The following is a 15,305-nucleotide window of genomic DNA, read 5'->3' as shown; positions in this document are numbered from 1 at the left end:
GAGACAAATGTCAACTTACGTTCAAAGTTATAAAACAGCGCGATCATCCAACATATGTGTTAAATTACACTTGTAACTAAGAGAATACACATGTGAGTTGTTGATCACATGATAAAAATGTTTGTGTACATAACGTCATCTTTGAAAAAGACGTTTAAATGAAAAGTGTATCAATCGACCCGGCTCTCCCCTAAATAAACTTCTCGGTGCATGTTTGAGTCGCAATCTGACGCTGTCTGTGGAAAAAAAATTGCGGCTTTGAGGGCTGTAAACAGCCTAAACAGCGGAACTTACATCCACTCCCATTCATCGCTGCCGTGGCGATGCGCGGACAGACGCAACTACCGCAAAACAGGAGGAATTAAACTGAAAATCTTCAGATTCCTTCTGTTAGACCTAAAATGTTAGGAAATATCTATCTATCTATCTATCTATCTATCTATCTATCTATCTATCTATCTATCTATCTATCTAATCTAATCTAATCTAATCTAATCTAATCTAATCTATTGTTGCTATAGTTACAGCCTCCCGCCAACAGGCGTCGCCCTAACCTACGTCACCTCCGTCAGCTTCCGCGTGCAGCGTTATTAAGCTTCCGGCGGAAGTGAGCTCGTCCTCTTCTACCAGGCCGATCCAACATGGTGGGTGAAATCTTTCATGTCAACCTGAACCATCGGTTCTAATCCGGTATCTCTGACCCGGTCCAGACCCCCGGTACCGGGCCTACGGGACAGCGGAGGGACCGGGGGACCGGACCACCGCTGTATTACCGGCGGATGACGCCGGCGGAGGGTTTTATTAACGGTTTAGTGTCGGAGAGTTACGGTGCTAGCTTACCGTTACCGGGGGGAGGAGGGGGGGTTGGACCGGTGGTTCTGGTTCTACCGGCTCAGATTCACGGTGCTGCTCCGTCGGTCCAGACTCGGTTCTGTTTAATGTGTTAAATCCCGTTGTGACTGAAGGAACCGGGTTTTACCGGGCGCTGCTCCGGTGCTGAGCTAACGATGCTAATGAGCTAACGATGCTAATGCTACTACTACAGCTCTGGTTGGTGATGGTGATTATTATTATCGGTTATTGGTGAATATAAGTAGTAAGGCTCGTTTCTGATCAGTCAATCAATGATCGATACTCTGTGCTGCTTGATAACAGAGCTGAGGACACACACTCTCTCTGGTAACACACAGATACAGACACACAATCTTGCACACACACACTAGTAGGCTAATGCATGCACACACCGGTGAATGGAGAGAGAACCGAGGCTCGTTACTGATCAGCTAATCAATAATCGATACTCAATGCTGCTTGAAATCAGAGCTGAGGACACACACTCTCTCTGGTAACACACACACAATCTTGCACACACTACTAATGCACGCACACACACATAGTTCACACACACATGCATGTCATGTGGAGCTGCAGATTCTCTGAAAACACCAGAGTTTGTTCGTGTCGATAAAGTTTGATTGATAAAATGAAGGACAAGACGTTGAACTGCTCAGTGTGTGTTGATGTTGTTGTGTTAAAGGACGATTCCGGGCAAATTCAGAGCGACTCCAGACTGAACAGGTTTCAGGTTCAGCTCTTTAAAGGACAATTCCGTGCAAATTCAACTCGGGGCTGTATTTTCCTACAGCCACAAATACAGCCCCGAGTTGAATTTTGCATTTCATGTGGAGCTGCAGATTCTCTGAAAACATCAGTTTGTTCGTTTCGAAAAAGTTTGATTTGATAAAATGAACGATAAGACGTTGAACTGCTCAGTTTGTGTTGATGTTGTGTAAAAAGTGTTTGTTTTGTGTCCTGTATCGAAAGTGTCCCTGGCGTCCTGGTTGCCATGGTCATTGATAGTACAGGAAGAGGAAGCTGAGAGCCTTTCCCGTGTCTGCTGTGACATCACTTCCTGTCAGACCCTGGCGCTCTCAGACAGACCATAACTCAACTCTTCAGTGTGTTAATGTGTTGATGTTGTGTTAACGTGTGTGTGTGTGACTGTGTGTGCGTTCTGCAGGGACGCGTCAGGACTAAGACGGTGAAGAAGGCCGCCCGGGTCATCATCGAGAAGTACTACACCCGTCTGGGCAACGACTTCCACACCAACAAGCGGGTGTGTGAGGAGATCGCCATCATCCCCAGCAAGAAGCTGCGCAACAAGATCGCCGGGTGAGTCCCCGGTTCGAGTCCCGGCCAACGCTGCAGCCGCCAACACCGCCGTTTAGCTTAAAGGGATAGTATCATTTTTTTTAAAGTGGGGTTGTATGATCTCCAAATAGCCCCTAAGTACTTTAATTGCAGTAGAAGACTCTCTGCACTCCTCCCGTTAGCAACGCCAGCCCATAATAGCCCTGCACAGAGATTTACAACATACAGTGTTGTGAACAGACCCAAAGAAACGGCCTATTTTCACGGCCTAAAAGAGGTTTTACCTGAAAAAAAATACACAGTTCCATTGTTCACTATAATATAATTTTTTCCAGCCCTTCAAAGTGCAGGAAAAACACAGTTTTTATTTGGACCTAACCAACTCACGTATCCCTCCGCCCAGGGTTAGCGCCCGCCGATCAGCAGTTGGTTAGGTCCAAATAAAAACTGTGTTTTTCCTGAACTTTGAAGGGCTGGAAAAAATTATATTATAGTGAACAATGGAACTGTGTATTTTTTTCCAGGTAAAACCTCTTTTAGGCCGTGAAAATAGGCCGTTTCTTTGGGTCTGTTCACAACACTGTACAGGTAATACTCAGAAAATTAGAATATCGTGAAAACGTTCATTCATTTAAGTAATTCAACTTAAAAGGTGAAATTAATATATTATTTAGACTCATAACAGGCATTGCGAGATATTTCAAACTTTTATTTGTTAGAATTTTGATTATTATGGCTTACAGCTTATGAAAACCCCAAAATCAGAATCTCAAAAAATTTGAATATCGTGAAAAAGTTCAATGTTGTAGCTCAAATTGTCAGCCAATTAATCCAAAACACCTGCAAAGGGTTCCTGAGCCTTTAAAAGCTCTCTGTCTGGTTCAGTACAGTTCGCAATCATGGGGAAGTGAATGAACTTTTTCACGATATTCTAATTTTCTGAGTATTACCTGTATGTTGTAAATCTCTGGGCAGGGCTATTATGGGCTGGCGTTGCTAACGGGAGGAGTGCAGAGAGTCTTCTACTGCAATGAAAGTACTTAGGGGCTATTTGGAGATCATACAACCCCACTTTAACAAAAATGATACTATCCCTTTAACAACCACCCTGTATCGAAAGTGACCATGGCGTCCTGGTTGCCATGGTCATTGATAGTACAGGAACAACAAACTGAGAGCCTTTCCCGTGTCTGCTGTGACATCACTTCCTGTCAGACCCTGGCGCTCTCGAACAGGCGATCAGGTTGAACTCTGTTGTTCCAGTTGGTTCAGGTTTAAAACATGAATGAAAACAGCAAAAGAAAGATTTAACCTCCTGTTATTGTCCAGTTTCTCAGTCAGACACTAGAGAGGTGTGTTGCAGAAAGAGGAAAAAAAACGTCCGGTTTTTCTGAGTAATTTATTTTTTGACTTGATGAGATTTTAAAATCCCGTGAGAAACTCCCACCTGCAGGTAAGGTGAGGACAGATTTCAAAATAAAGGCGCTCCATGAGACTGCTGTGATCTTCTGAGGTTGTGTAACAACAGGTCGTCTCTGAGTTTACAGGGAACACACTGACAACAAGAAACATTACTGTCGTTAGGCTTTTACTTTGAAAATCTACTTCACCTTGTAAACTATGAAGGAAGGTCACCTTTTTATTTTGAAATCAGTCGTTACACGCTCTTACCCCCTAAAATACACTGCATGTGGAACGGCTCCGACGCTTCTTTCTCCAAGAGACTACAGTCGGCAACATCGTGCGATTATGCGTGAATTCGCGAGATCTCGTGCATTCTCGCGACGCTCGGTGTCCGGTGGAGCCGCACCAAGCAGATCACAAACGAATCATGTGTGAGTTGACGGACGGCGGAGTATGCTGCCGTTCCAGAGCTGTCCTGCATGCAGTGTATTTTCGGCATTACTGTAGTATATGAACATGTAGCACAAATCAAAGCCGGGGAGAGGTCGACTGTGGTTTTTGTAAGTGGAACATTTATAGAATAGATCATGATGAAGTGGAGGCTAAAGTTAAACATTAAACCTGAAGGAGGGAGTTTCTAGCGGGATTCTGGAATCTTAAGTCAGAAAAAAAAACAACCAAAAAAATAAATTACTCAGAAAAATCAGGGGTTTTTTTCCAAGTGAATGCAACATGCTTCCGTCCTTTTCACACATAACTGGTGTCGTACACAGTGACACGTTTCTTTTCACTCTGGTCCAAACACACTGGACTGGAAACGGACGTGTAGAGATGAAACTTTAACAACTGAGACAAACGAGGACGGAGGTGAATCGTAGCGCTGCTCATTGGTTTGATAAACAGACTTTCTGACTCTGGGATCAGAATCAGAACGACTCCAGACTGAACAGGTTTCAGGTTCTTTAATGTCGGATGTTTCTCCTATTTTCACTTCTCTAACCAGATGTTAGAACAGCTGCATCTGGTGGGAGAACGTCGGTTTAACAGAGTCAGGATTCAGGACAGTGAACGCACCATCAGATTCTTTACTTTTAGTCTTTTCTCTCTGGAGGAATCTGATTGGAGGCATGCGAACGATGCACGGACGATGCATGTGTGTGTTGTAATGTTTGTGTTGTAACCTGTGTGTGTGTTGTGTGTTGTAACCTGTGTGTTTGTGTGTATTTTTAGGTATGTGACACATCTGATGAAGCGTATCCAGCGCGGTCCCGTCAGAGGCATCTCCATCAAACTGCAGGAGGAGGAGAGAGAGAGGAGGGACAACTACGTACCAGAGGTCAGTGAACGCATCGCTCTGACACACACACAGTGACCTGGAGTCGGTGCTGAGGCTGCAGCCATGATGGGATGTAGAAACTTCTGTTAGAATCTGTAATGTCAGACTCCAACAGGAAGAAACAGGAACATTATTATTTATTTAATTTAATTTATTGAGCCATTGAAGATACAAAGAGTTTAGTTACTGTAAAACAGGTGAAAATTGATTAATAAAGTGCAGTAAAAGTGTTAAAAACTAGAGGATTCATGAAGGAAGGATGTTTTTGTGTGTGTGTTTGTGTCCTGTATCGAAAGTGTCCCTGGCGTCCTGGTTGCCATGGTCATTGATAGTACAGGAAGAGGAAGCTGAGAGCCTTTCCCGTGTCTGCTGTGACATCACTTCCTGTCAGACCCTGGCGCTCTCAGACAGACAGACCATAACTTGACTCTTAAGATCAGGTGTTTGTTTGTGTGTAGCCGTGACAACTTGTTAGTTAATTAGTAATTAGTTGATTAAGGTGTAGGGTAACCGTGGTAACAGTGTGATGGTGTATGTGTCTGACCAATGGTGTGCTCTCTCTCTCTCTCTGCAGGTTTCTGCTCTGGACCAGGAGCTGATCGAAGTCGACCCCGACACCAAGGAGATGCTGAAGCTGCTGGTGAGTCACACACACTGAATTAACAACCCCTAACTAACGTTTACTAATGTTAATTAATGTTTACTAATGTTTAACCACCATTATTTAATATTTATTTAAGTTATTGGCTGTTGAATAATGTTAATTACCTGCTGTTTATTAATGTTATTGACTGGTTATTAATGTTAATTCATGTTGACTGTTCATTACAAGGTTATTATAGTTTTAAAATGTTCACTAGTTTTTTATTTTTTTATTTTCTTAGTTTTCTTTTTTTTTTTTTTTCAGTGAGTTCTTTTTGTGAGTTCAACAAGTGATGAATCAGTTTTAGTTTAGTTTTTATATAGTCTGGAGTTTTGATTTAGTTCCTTTTTTGGAGAAATTTTTATTTTAATTTCAGTTTACTAAAATATTTTTTTTCCCTGCTAGTTTTAGTTTAGTTGACCATAACAACCCTGGTTCTTTAATGTTAATTAGCAGCACAGCTCTGTTGCTCAGTCTGATCTGATTGGTCTCTTGATCAGAGCTGAAACTGAACTAGACACAGACAGATGTTCATGTGTCCAGCTGCTGTTAGTGAAGTGAAAGGGGACGATGTCGCTGCTGCTCTAACGAGCTGCTGCGTCACAGTGAAGATGAAGAGAAGCTGTGGAGCTTAACGAGCTCGTTAGAGATCAGTGTCTGAAGATGAGATGTTTTATTTCTAGAGCTGCAACTAACCATTATCTTCATTAGCGATTTATTTAAACGATTAATCAGTAGTTTGGTCGATAAAACGCTAAAAAATGTTATAAAACATCAGTCAGTGTTTCTCAAACCACCAGACGACATCGTCCTCAAATGTCTTGTTTTGTCCACAAACCAAAGAGAGACTCAGTTTATTGTCATAAAGGAACAAAGAACCAGAAATATTCACATTGAAGAAGCTGGAATCAGAGAATCTGGAGCTTTTTTTCTCCTGTTGTCCTTCTGGGTCAAATTGACCCAATCTGTTCCCTTCCTTCTTTCCTTCCTTCCTTCCCTTCGTCCTTACTTCTTCTTCCTTCCTCTTTTGATTCATTTGACCTGGTCTGTTCTCTCCCTCCATCTTTCTTTCCTTCCTTTTCCCTTCCTTCTTTCCCTTCTTCCTTCCTTCTCCTTCCTTCCTGGAACTAATCAGTTATCTCCCTCCATCTTTCTTTCCTTCCCTTTCCTTCCTTCTTTCCCTTCTTCCTTCCTTCTTCTTCCTTCCTGGAACTAATCTGTTCTCTCCCTCCATCTTTCTTTCCTTCCCTTTTCCCTTCCTTCTTTCCTTTTTGCCTTCCTTCCTTCCTTCCTTCCTTCCTTCCTTCCTTCCTTTGTCCTTTCTTCCTTCTTTTTTGACCCATTCTGTTGCCTCCCTCCATCTATCTTTCCTTCCTTTTTCCCTTCCTTCCGTTCCCTTTGTCCTTCCTTCCTTCTTTCCCTTCGTACTTCCTTTCTTCCTTCTTTCCCTTCATCCTTCATGCCTTCCTTCCTTACTTCTATCCCTTTATCCTTCCTTCCTTTTTTCCCTTTGTCCTTCCTTCCTTTCATCTATCCCTTCGTCCTTCCTAACTTCCTTCCTTGACCCTGGAGGACAACAGGAGGGTTAAAAAACGACTCAAACTGGTTATTAGATTATCAGAATAGTTGAGGATTAATTTAATAATCGATTATTATTGGATGAATGGATGAATAGTTGCAGTTCTTTAGGATGTGAACCTGTATCGAAAGTGTCCATGGCGTCCTGGTTGCCATGGTCATTGATAGTACAGGAAGAGGAAGCTGAGAGCCTTTCCCGTGTCTGCTGTGACATCACTTCCTGTCAGACCCTGGCGCTCTCAGACAGACAGACCATAACTCGACTCTTCAGTGTGTGTGTGTGTTAACGTGTTGATGTTGTGTTAACGTGTTTGTGTGTCTGTCTGTGTGTGTTCCTCAGGACTTCGGCAGTCTGTCCAACCTGCAGGTGACGCAGCCGACCGTCGGCATGAACTTCAAGCAGCCACGAGGAGTTTAAACGTCTGTAAAGTATCTTCTAATAAAACTGGGACAAAACACAACTGGGCCACGCAGCTGTCATTGACTCGTTATTGATCGATTGGTGATTGGTTGACGACTCTGTCACAGGTATCTTTACCTTCACAGCTCCTTTCTAGCTCCATAAATATATGTTTTTACCTTCACAGCTCCTTTCTAGCTCCATAAATATATATTTTTTACCGTCACAGCTCCTTTCTAGCTCCATAAATATATATTTTTACTTTCACAGCTCCTTTCTAGTTCCACAAATATATATTTTTACCTTCACAGCTCCTTTCTAGCTCCATAAATATATATTTTTACTTTCACAGCTCCTTTCTAGCTCCATAAATATATATTCTTACCTTCACAGCTCCTTTCTAGCTCCGTAAATATATATTTTTACCTTCACAGCTCCTTTCTAGCTCCGTAAATATATATTTTTTACCTTCACAGCTCCTTTCTAGCTCCATAAATATATATTTTTACCTTCACAGCTCCTTTCTAGCTCCATAAATATATATTCTTACCTTCACAGCTCCTTTCTAGCTCCATAAATATATATTTTTACCTTCACAGCTCCTTTCTAGTTCCATAAATATATATTTTTACCTTCACGGCTCCTTTCTAGCTCCATAAATATATATTTTTACCTTCACATCTCCTTTCTAGCTCCATAAATATATATTTTTACCTTCACAGCTCCTTTCTAGCTCCATAAATATATATTTTTACCTTCACAGCTCCTTTCTAGCTCCATAAATATATATTTTTACCTTCACGGCTCCTTTCTAGCTCCATAAATATATATTTTTACCTTCACAGCTCCTTTCTAGTTCCATAAATATATATTTTTACCTTCACAGCTCCTTTCTAGTTCCATAAATATATATTTTTACCTTCACAGCTCCTTTCTAGTTCCATAAATATATATTTTTACCTTCACAGCTCCTTTCTAGTTCCATAAATATATATTTTTACCTTCACAGCTCCTTTCTAGCTCCATAAATATATATTTTTACCTTCACAGCTCCTTTCTAGCTCCATAAATATATATTTTTACCTTCACAGCTCCTTTCTAGCTCCATAAATATATATTTTTACCTTCACAGCTCCTTTCTAGTTCCATAAATATATAGAAAATACACTGCTCAAAAAAATAAAGGGAACACTAAAGCCAGGGACACACCGTCCCGACCGTCGGGCGTCTGGCCTCGTCGGACGGCGTCGGCAGCTCGTCTGTTTGGTGTGTTCCTCTCCGTCGGGGAGCCTTGGATCTTGTCGGATCTCGTCGGGGCCGATTGAACATGCTCAGTCGGGACTCGTCGGCCGTCGGGAGAGTAGACTCGTCGGGTACTCTGATTGGCTGTGTGCTAGCTATGGCGATTCTGATTGGCGGTGCCCTAAGCGAATCAGCGCGGTGTGTGGGAGGGACGGAAGTGACCACAGTAAACAAACGGTGTCCTAGCCTGTGCTACAGTAAAAATGGTATACAAGATAAAAAGAGGAGTAAAGCAATATATTAAGCAGCAATATATATATATTTAAACATCAAAGATGTTCAATCAAAGCCACATAGTTTGAAACAACGTTCAAAACACACACAGCTCACAACTAAGCATATAAAGCCCGTTAGCTTAATGCTAACGTGTAATGTAAAACACCATAGACGGGCTAACAGAAATTAGCATCGGCTATCGCCAATTCGCGGCAACCGAGCCACATCAGTAAGCTGCTAAAAACTGTTTTAATTTCGGCTTTAGCGCTGTTAAAACGTGGCTGGTTAAACTGTTTTGGGGAGATAAAAGTAGGTCTCATTGATGAAATGAACTGTGGCAGTGGCATTAGTTTGTTTGAATGAACAGTGAGCAGAGCTGCCCCTGGTCTGTATTGGTCTGTATTTCTATGGGGGAGTCCTCGCCACTCAGTCGCTCTGGTCGGCAGTCGGGGCAGTCACAGTGTGTTTCACTTTTTCCTTTCTCCCGACGAGAGGCGACAGACTTGTCGGCCAAAGCCGTCGGCGTCGGGACGCGCCGGGAAGCGTCGTGGCGGTGTGTTCCTGGCTTTAAACAACACATCTTAGATCTCAATTAATGAAAAATTGCAGTTTAAAATCGTTATTCAATATATAGTAGAGTGTATTGAGAACAAAATAACATAAAAATGATCAATGTTGTAAATCAAAATGATCATCCCAGGTTGATTTCACACAGGTGTGATATACTTGGGAGTTACAATGTGGTGTTTAAGTGTTCCCTTTATTTTTTTGAGCGGTGTATAATATAAAGTGTTTATTACAGATTATTTTGTATAATATTTATATACAAAATCATTAAAATTAAAAAGGGCAGCTTTGATGAGTAAAACAAGAAAATAAAAGTTCACACCGAGACGTCCTATTGTCAGTGAACACATCACGGTGGTAACGTCCGGTTTAAGGGGGAGACACTACAGGTGAATAGGGTAAAAAAATTTAAATAACAGATTTCACCATGAAACTTCCCAAGTTTATCACTCACATTAAGACAAATATTTTTTGTATTACAAGTTTTGTCAAATTTTATGTTTAAATATGTAAATGAGGCAATATCTAATTAAATATGCGCTAATTTGCATACATTTCCAGAACAGAAATCTGTACAATGGATAAAGCTGCTTTGTTTTATTTTGTTGACCTATTAGAGTCTTTAGTTTTTCCAGAGGAGGATTGTGGATATCTCTTTTTATCACTCTGTAAATGAGAAAATACTGTCACCAGCCCTTTAAAACATCTAATGTCTCCATGTTTTTAGTAATAAAATGTTGTATAAATGAGGCTGTGAATGATATATCAACAATCCCCTCTGTAAAAACCTTCAGAATATAGAAAGGGATCAAAGTGGAAGGTTTGGTGTCTGGAAGTGCTGCTGAAGTGGAGATTTCTAGAGAGGAGTCTGAGTCTGAAAAACTCTTTCTGAGGAAACGCCCTTTAAAGACTTGGACTGTAAAACTACAGAGATTGTTATTGTCAATCCTACTTTTATGATTTGTTGCTATGATACAAAGGAAATGACAGTTTCTCTCCAACACGATGAATCTGACTCTGATCTGTGACGTTCAGTCGACACGTTGAGCTCCAGTTTCCTGAACTAATCCTGACTTCACCGTTTCATTGGGAGAAAAAAAACCAAAAGCAGTGATATGACACATAAATATTAAAGGTATAGTTCAACATTTAGTCAAATTGGCCCATTGCCATAATCCCTATAGTCATAGCAGTAGGTTCGTTACCTTTAATTGTCGGTGCAAGCTGTTTTTAGAACGGCGGAGCAGAGCCGTGAGCTGCTCAGAGCTACGCTACAGAGGAGGCTCATTATGGGATTTCTTTGGTTTCCCTCATCATCAAACTCATCAAATACACAATCCAACAACTCCACAACGCTCTGGTGGACAAGTTGTGAGCTGCACATTCACCACGCTATGAGATAATAACACAACGTTACCACACAGAGTTGTTTTAGAGGGAAATTCAGAGACTGTTGATGAAAAACTGTCCCTGAAGGCAACGTGCATCAGCGGTTTTGCATGAATTTCCCTCTAAAACAACTCTGTGTGGTAACGTTGTGTTATTATCTCATGGGGAACTATCCCTTTAAAGGTAAATTAATGATATACAACATTAATAAAGGTTTAAAAAGCAGTGAAACGTGGGAAAAGGAGAGTTGAGACTTTAATGCAGCAGGACAGAGAGATTGTCTTCACAGGTTTATTCTAACAGCTACTTCACATCTGTAACATCATATCAACATCTGGAAAATAAATATACATGGTTTTTAAAATAGACTCTTGCAGGCTGTGTGTGTGTGTAGATGTGTGTGTAGGTGTGTGTGTGTGTGTGTGTGTCTCATAAACACTTGAGCAGGAAGAAGTTGCAGAACGCTCCTCGTGGACAGTCGCACATCTTCCCGATCCTCGATCCTTTCCTGACGGCGCAGTGTTCCCCGAGGTCGCACTGTGGAGGACACACACAGTTAGTTAGTTAGTTAATTTATTGACACAAATCATTAAAAACATAACGTTTGGGTCCAAACAATAAACAATATACAATAAACAATAAACAGCACAACAAATACACACACACACAAAAAGGAAAAGAATAGAAAGAAAAAGAGGGAATGATATACTTAATATGCCCTCCCATCTCCCATCTGGTTTTCTAGTTTTCTAGCATTGTCAAACGAGCCTGTAACATAGTTAAAATCTTTTTATCAGTGTTTGTGAAGAGAGAGCTCAGCTCTGTGGAGTCATGTCCATGAATGCATGAATGTCCCTTGTGTTACACGCGGTCCCTGAACGCACCACGACGGCCACAGTTACACACTGTCCCTGAACACAACACACGCAAGTCACACCCAATCTGTTCCCTTCCTCCATCCTTCCTTCTTTCCTTCCTTCCTTCCTTCCATGAATGAATCTGCTCTCTCCCTCCATCTTGCTTCCCTTCCTTTTTCCCTTCCTTCCTTTCGTCCTTACTTCTTCCTTCCTCTTTTGATCCAGTTCACCTGTTCCCACCCTCCATCTTTCTTTCCTTTCTTTTCCCTCCTTCCTTCCTTCTTCTTCCTCCCTTGAACAAATCTGTTCTCTCCCTCCATCTTTCTTTCGTTCCCTTTTCCCTTCCTTCTTTCCACAATCCTTTTTGCCGCCCTCTCTTCTTTTTGACCCAATCTGTTCCCTCCCTCCATCTATTTTTCCTTCCCTTTTCCCTTCCTTCTTTCCTCCCATCGTTCCCTTTGTCCTTCCTTCTGTCTTTCCCTTAGTCCTTCTTTCCTTTCATATATCCCTTCGTCCTTCCTTCCTTCCTAATTTCCTTCCTCCCTTCCTTTCGTCCCTCTTTCCTTGACCCAGGAGGACAATTAATTAGAGCTCAAACATCAACTTTCTTGAATTATTTTTTGTAAAAACACTTAAAAATCTTTTTTTTATGTGAATTAATAACTTTAAAAAAAAGTAATTCCCTAAGGAAATACTTAGTTACTGTTCCTGTGATGTCACTGCTCCTCTCTCTATATAAAACATGACATCATGAAACATAAAGGTGATCACTGAGATGCAGTGAAACTGTGTTTACTTTAGAGTCGGTGGCGCCATCTTGTGTCAGACTGACGTCACTGCAGACCCAGTGTAGAGACGATGTTGATGCTTAATTTATCACATTAACTCATTAGTAATAATAATAATATTGATCAGTAATTAATGAGTGTTTCCTTCGGACTAGATGTTAAAACCCTCCTGTTGTCCTTAAGGAAATAAGGAAGGAAGGAAATAAGGAGGGAGGGAACAGAGTGGGTTAATTGTGTCAAAAAGGAAGGAAGAAGTAAGGATGAAGGGAAGGAAGGAAGAAAGGACAGAGGGAAGGGAGGGAAAAAGGAAGGAAAGAAGGAAGGACGAAGGGAAAGAAGGAAGGAAGGAAGGAAGGAAGGACGAAGGGAAAGAAGGAAGGACAAAGGGAACGATGGGAGGAAAGATGGAAGAGAAAAAGGAAGGAAAGATAGATGGAGGGAGGGAACAGATTTGGTGAAAAAAAGAAGGGAGGAAGGGAAGGAAAGAAGGGAGGGAGGCAAAAACGATTGTGGAAAGAAGGAAGAAAAAAGGGAAGGAAAGAAAGATGGAGGGAGGGAACAGATTTGTTCAAGAAAGGAAGACGGGAAAGAAGGGAGGAAAGAGGGAAGCGAAAGGGGAAGGAAAGAAAGATGGAGGGATAGGGAACAGATCAGGTCAATAGGATCAAAAGAGGAAGGAAGGAGAAGTAAGGACGAATGGAAGGAAGTAAAGAAGGAAGGATGGAGGATGGAGGAAGGGAACAGATTGGGTGATTGATTTAGTTGTTTCTTATATTAAAGTCAATTAACTGTAACTTCCCTTTAACAAGATCAGCTGGTGTCAACTGTCGTCATGAGAGATTTTCTGCTTTAGGACGTTTCATAACCCACTTATTATTTTATTTTATTTTATTATATTTTTTCCCCGGTGCCCTGAATGCGTCATGAAGCGGTTTAATCCCGTCGCTGCGACTCACAGAGGGAACCTGTCCGTACTTCTTCTCCCAGGGATTAATCCTCTTGGTCTGAAGCCGCTCCAGGACTTCATGCAGAGCGCCCAGCTGCAAACACACAACTACATGATGAGACGACAAGCTGCAAACACACAACTACATGAGACCACAAGCTGACGGACACAAGACAGCAGTTACATCAAACCTAAACTTTCATTAAAAACTAAATTACACTTATTACTCATCACACTTTACTGATTAAAGATGTAAAAACCTCTGAAAATGTAAAATACAACAGATTCTCAGACAGTGAATGCAACAGTGAAATCAGCCACATTAACATGAACCTGCTTTTATACAGATATTTAATGGAATATTATATAATGTATCAATACTGATGGCGCCTGTATCATTATCACATATACAGTGCAAGATACAAGATTATAACATAATGACTCTGTTATATCTGAAATGATTTTTTATAACATGCATGTAACATATAAATAATATATACATGTAAATAATATATATTTAATTTATAACCCATACAACTTTAGTACAGAACAAACAAGTAAAAGTGAGTTTCTCTTATTAATTTCATACTAATTTTAAATAACACCTGTCTCACAGGTTTTACATATAATTATGTCACATATGTTGACAATATAATCATATAGGCCTACACATAAACAAATATTAATTAAATTAATCCTGTATCTATATAGTATTGTATTTATAAGCTATGTACATTTCTATTAGATGACTTATAAATGTGCATGTATTTGCATAAAGCAAAACATATCTTATTTTATCTTATATATCTTATATATCTTATTGTGTACTTTTAAACATAGTCCAGAACTCTACTATGTAATATTAATTATACAGTAGACATAATCTAAACGTTTGGATATTATTGGGTTAGAGAAGAAGAGAAGATTCAATATAGGCTATAACACATTTAAACTGAACAGAAAGAGCAAGAGCAAAAAGAAACAGAAAATAAATGAACATTAAATGATTTAAGTCATTAATATAAAGTCTATAGCCTATATCTATATGTCTATGACCCTGCTGTGTGCTCTGACCCACCAGTTTGTTGGAGTTGCGGTTAGGGTTAGATTAAATGATTTAACTCATTAATATAAAATCTATATATGTATATATAACCCTGCTGTGTGGTCTGACCCACCAGTTTGTTGGAGTTGCGGTAATCCTGCACGTCTCTCTCGTCCCTCTCGGCTTCCGTCCTCCCCGCGGGGCAGAGCGCGGACAGCAGCGCCGCGCACAGCACAGCTCGCGCCAACATGGTGCCGGAATAAAAAACTAAAAAACTAAAACTAAAAACTAAAACTAAAGCCAACGGAGGAGAAAAGAAAAAAGTTCAAAGTCCCGTTACGTGTTCCGGAGCTCCGCTGCTGCTGCTGCTGCTGCTGCTGCTGCTGGTGGTGTCACCTCCTCCAGATGTTCCTCTCACTCTCACGAGCTGCTCCTCTGCTGCTGCTCTGCTCCGCGTGCGGAGATGTTTGGATGGACAGCCCCGCCCCCCTCCATCCTCCGGGTGACGTCAAAACAGCTTTAGGGGACTGTTTTGTAAAAAAAAAAAAAAAAAAAAAAAAAGTCTAATGTGTTGTAGTGGCTAAACTGCTTTTTAGGTGGTAAACTGTTCATACTTGTATCACACATAGGTTCTCAAACTTTTTTATTTCAAGGACCCAAAATTGACACAAATTAGACCACGG

At 40.9% G+C, this 15,305-nt stretch overlaps 2 protein-coding genes across 2 annotated transcripts; one reads left to right on the top strand and one right to left on the bottom strand.

Annotated features, from left to right (window-relative positions):
* The first annotated feature begins 584 nt into the window (after positions 1 to 584).
* On the top strand, positions 585 to 7,573 carry LOC310987620 (small ribosomal subunit protein eS17). The gene is made up of 5 exons (XM_083973956.1): positions 585 to 644; positions 2,021 to 2,172; positions 4,786 to 4,891; positions 5,466 to 5,531; positions 7,453 to 7,573. The coding sequence occupies exons 1-5, from the start codon at positions 642 to 644 to the stop codon at positions 7,528 to 7,530; spliced, it is 405 nt and encodes a 134-aa protein (XP_083830082.1). The 5' UTR covers positions 585 to 641; the 3' UTR covers positions 7,531 to 7,573.
* Positions 7,574 to 11,415: 3,842 nt separating this feature from the next.
* On the bottom strand, positions 11,416 to 14,872 carry cart2 (cocaine- and amphetamine-regulated transcript 2; the record flags this gene model as incomplete). The annotated part of the gene is made up of 3 exons (XM_083973962.1): positions 11,416 to 11,523; positions 13,588 to 13,671; positions 14,756 to 14,872. 3 exons carry the CDS (start codon positions 14,870 to 14,872, stop codon positions 11,416 to 11,418), a joined length of 309 nt encoding a protein of 102 aa, XP_083830088.1.
* Between the last annotated feature and the right edge of the window lie 433 nt (positions 14,873 to 15,305).

Source organism: Trachurus trachurus (assembly GCF_905171665.1).
Source record: "Trachurus trachurus genome assembly, chromosome: 6".
NCBI classification, from domain to species: Eukaryota; Metazoa; Chordata; class Actinopteri; order Carangiformes; family Carangidae; genus Trachurus; species Trachurus trachurus.
The sequence above is the reverse complement of the archived record's forward strand: the minus strand, read 5'-3'. Positions and strand labels throughout refer to the sequence as shown.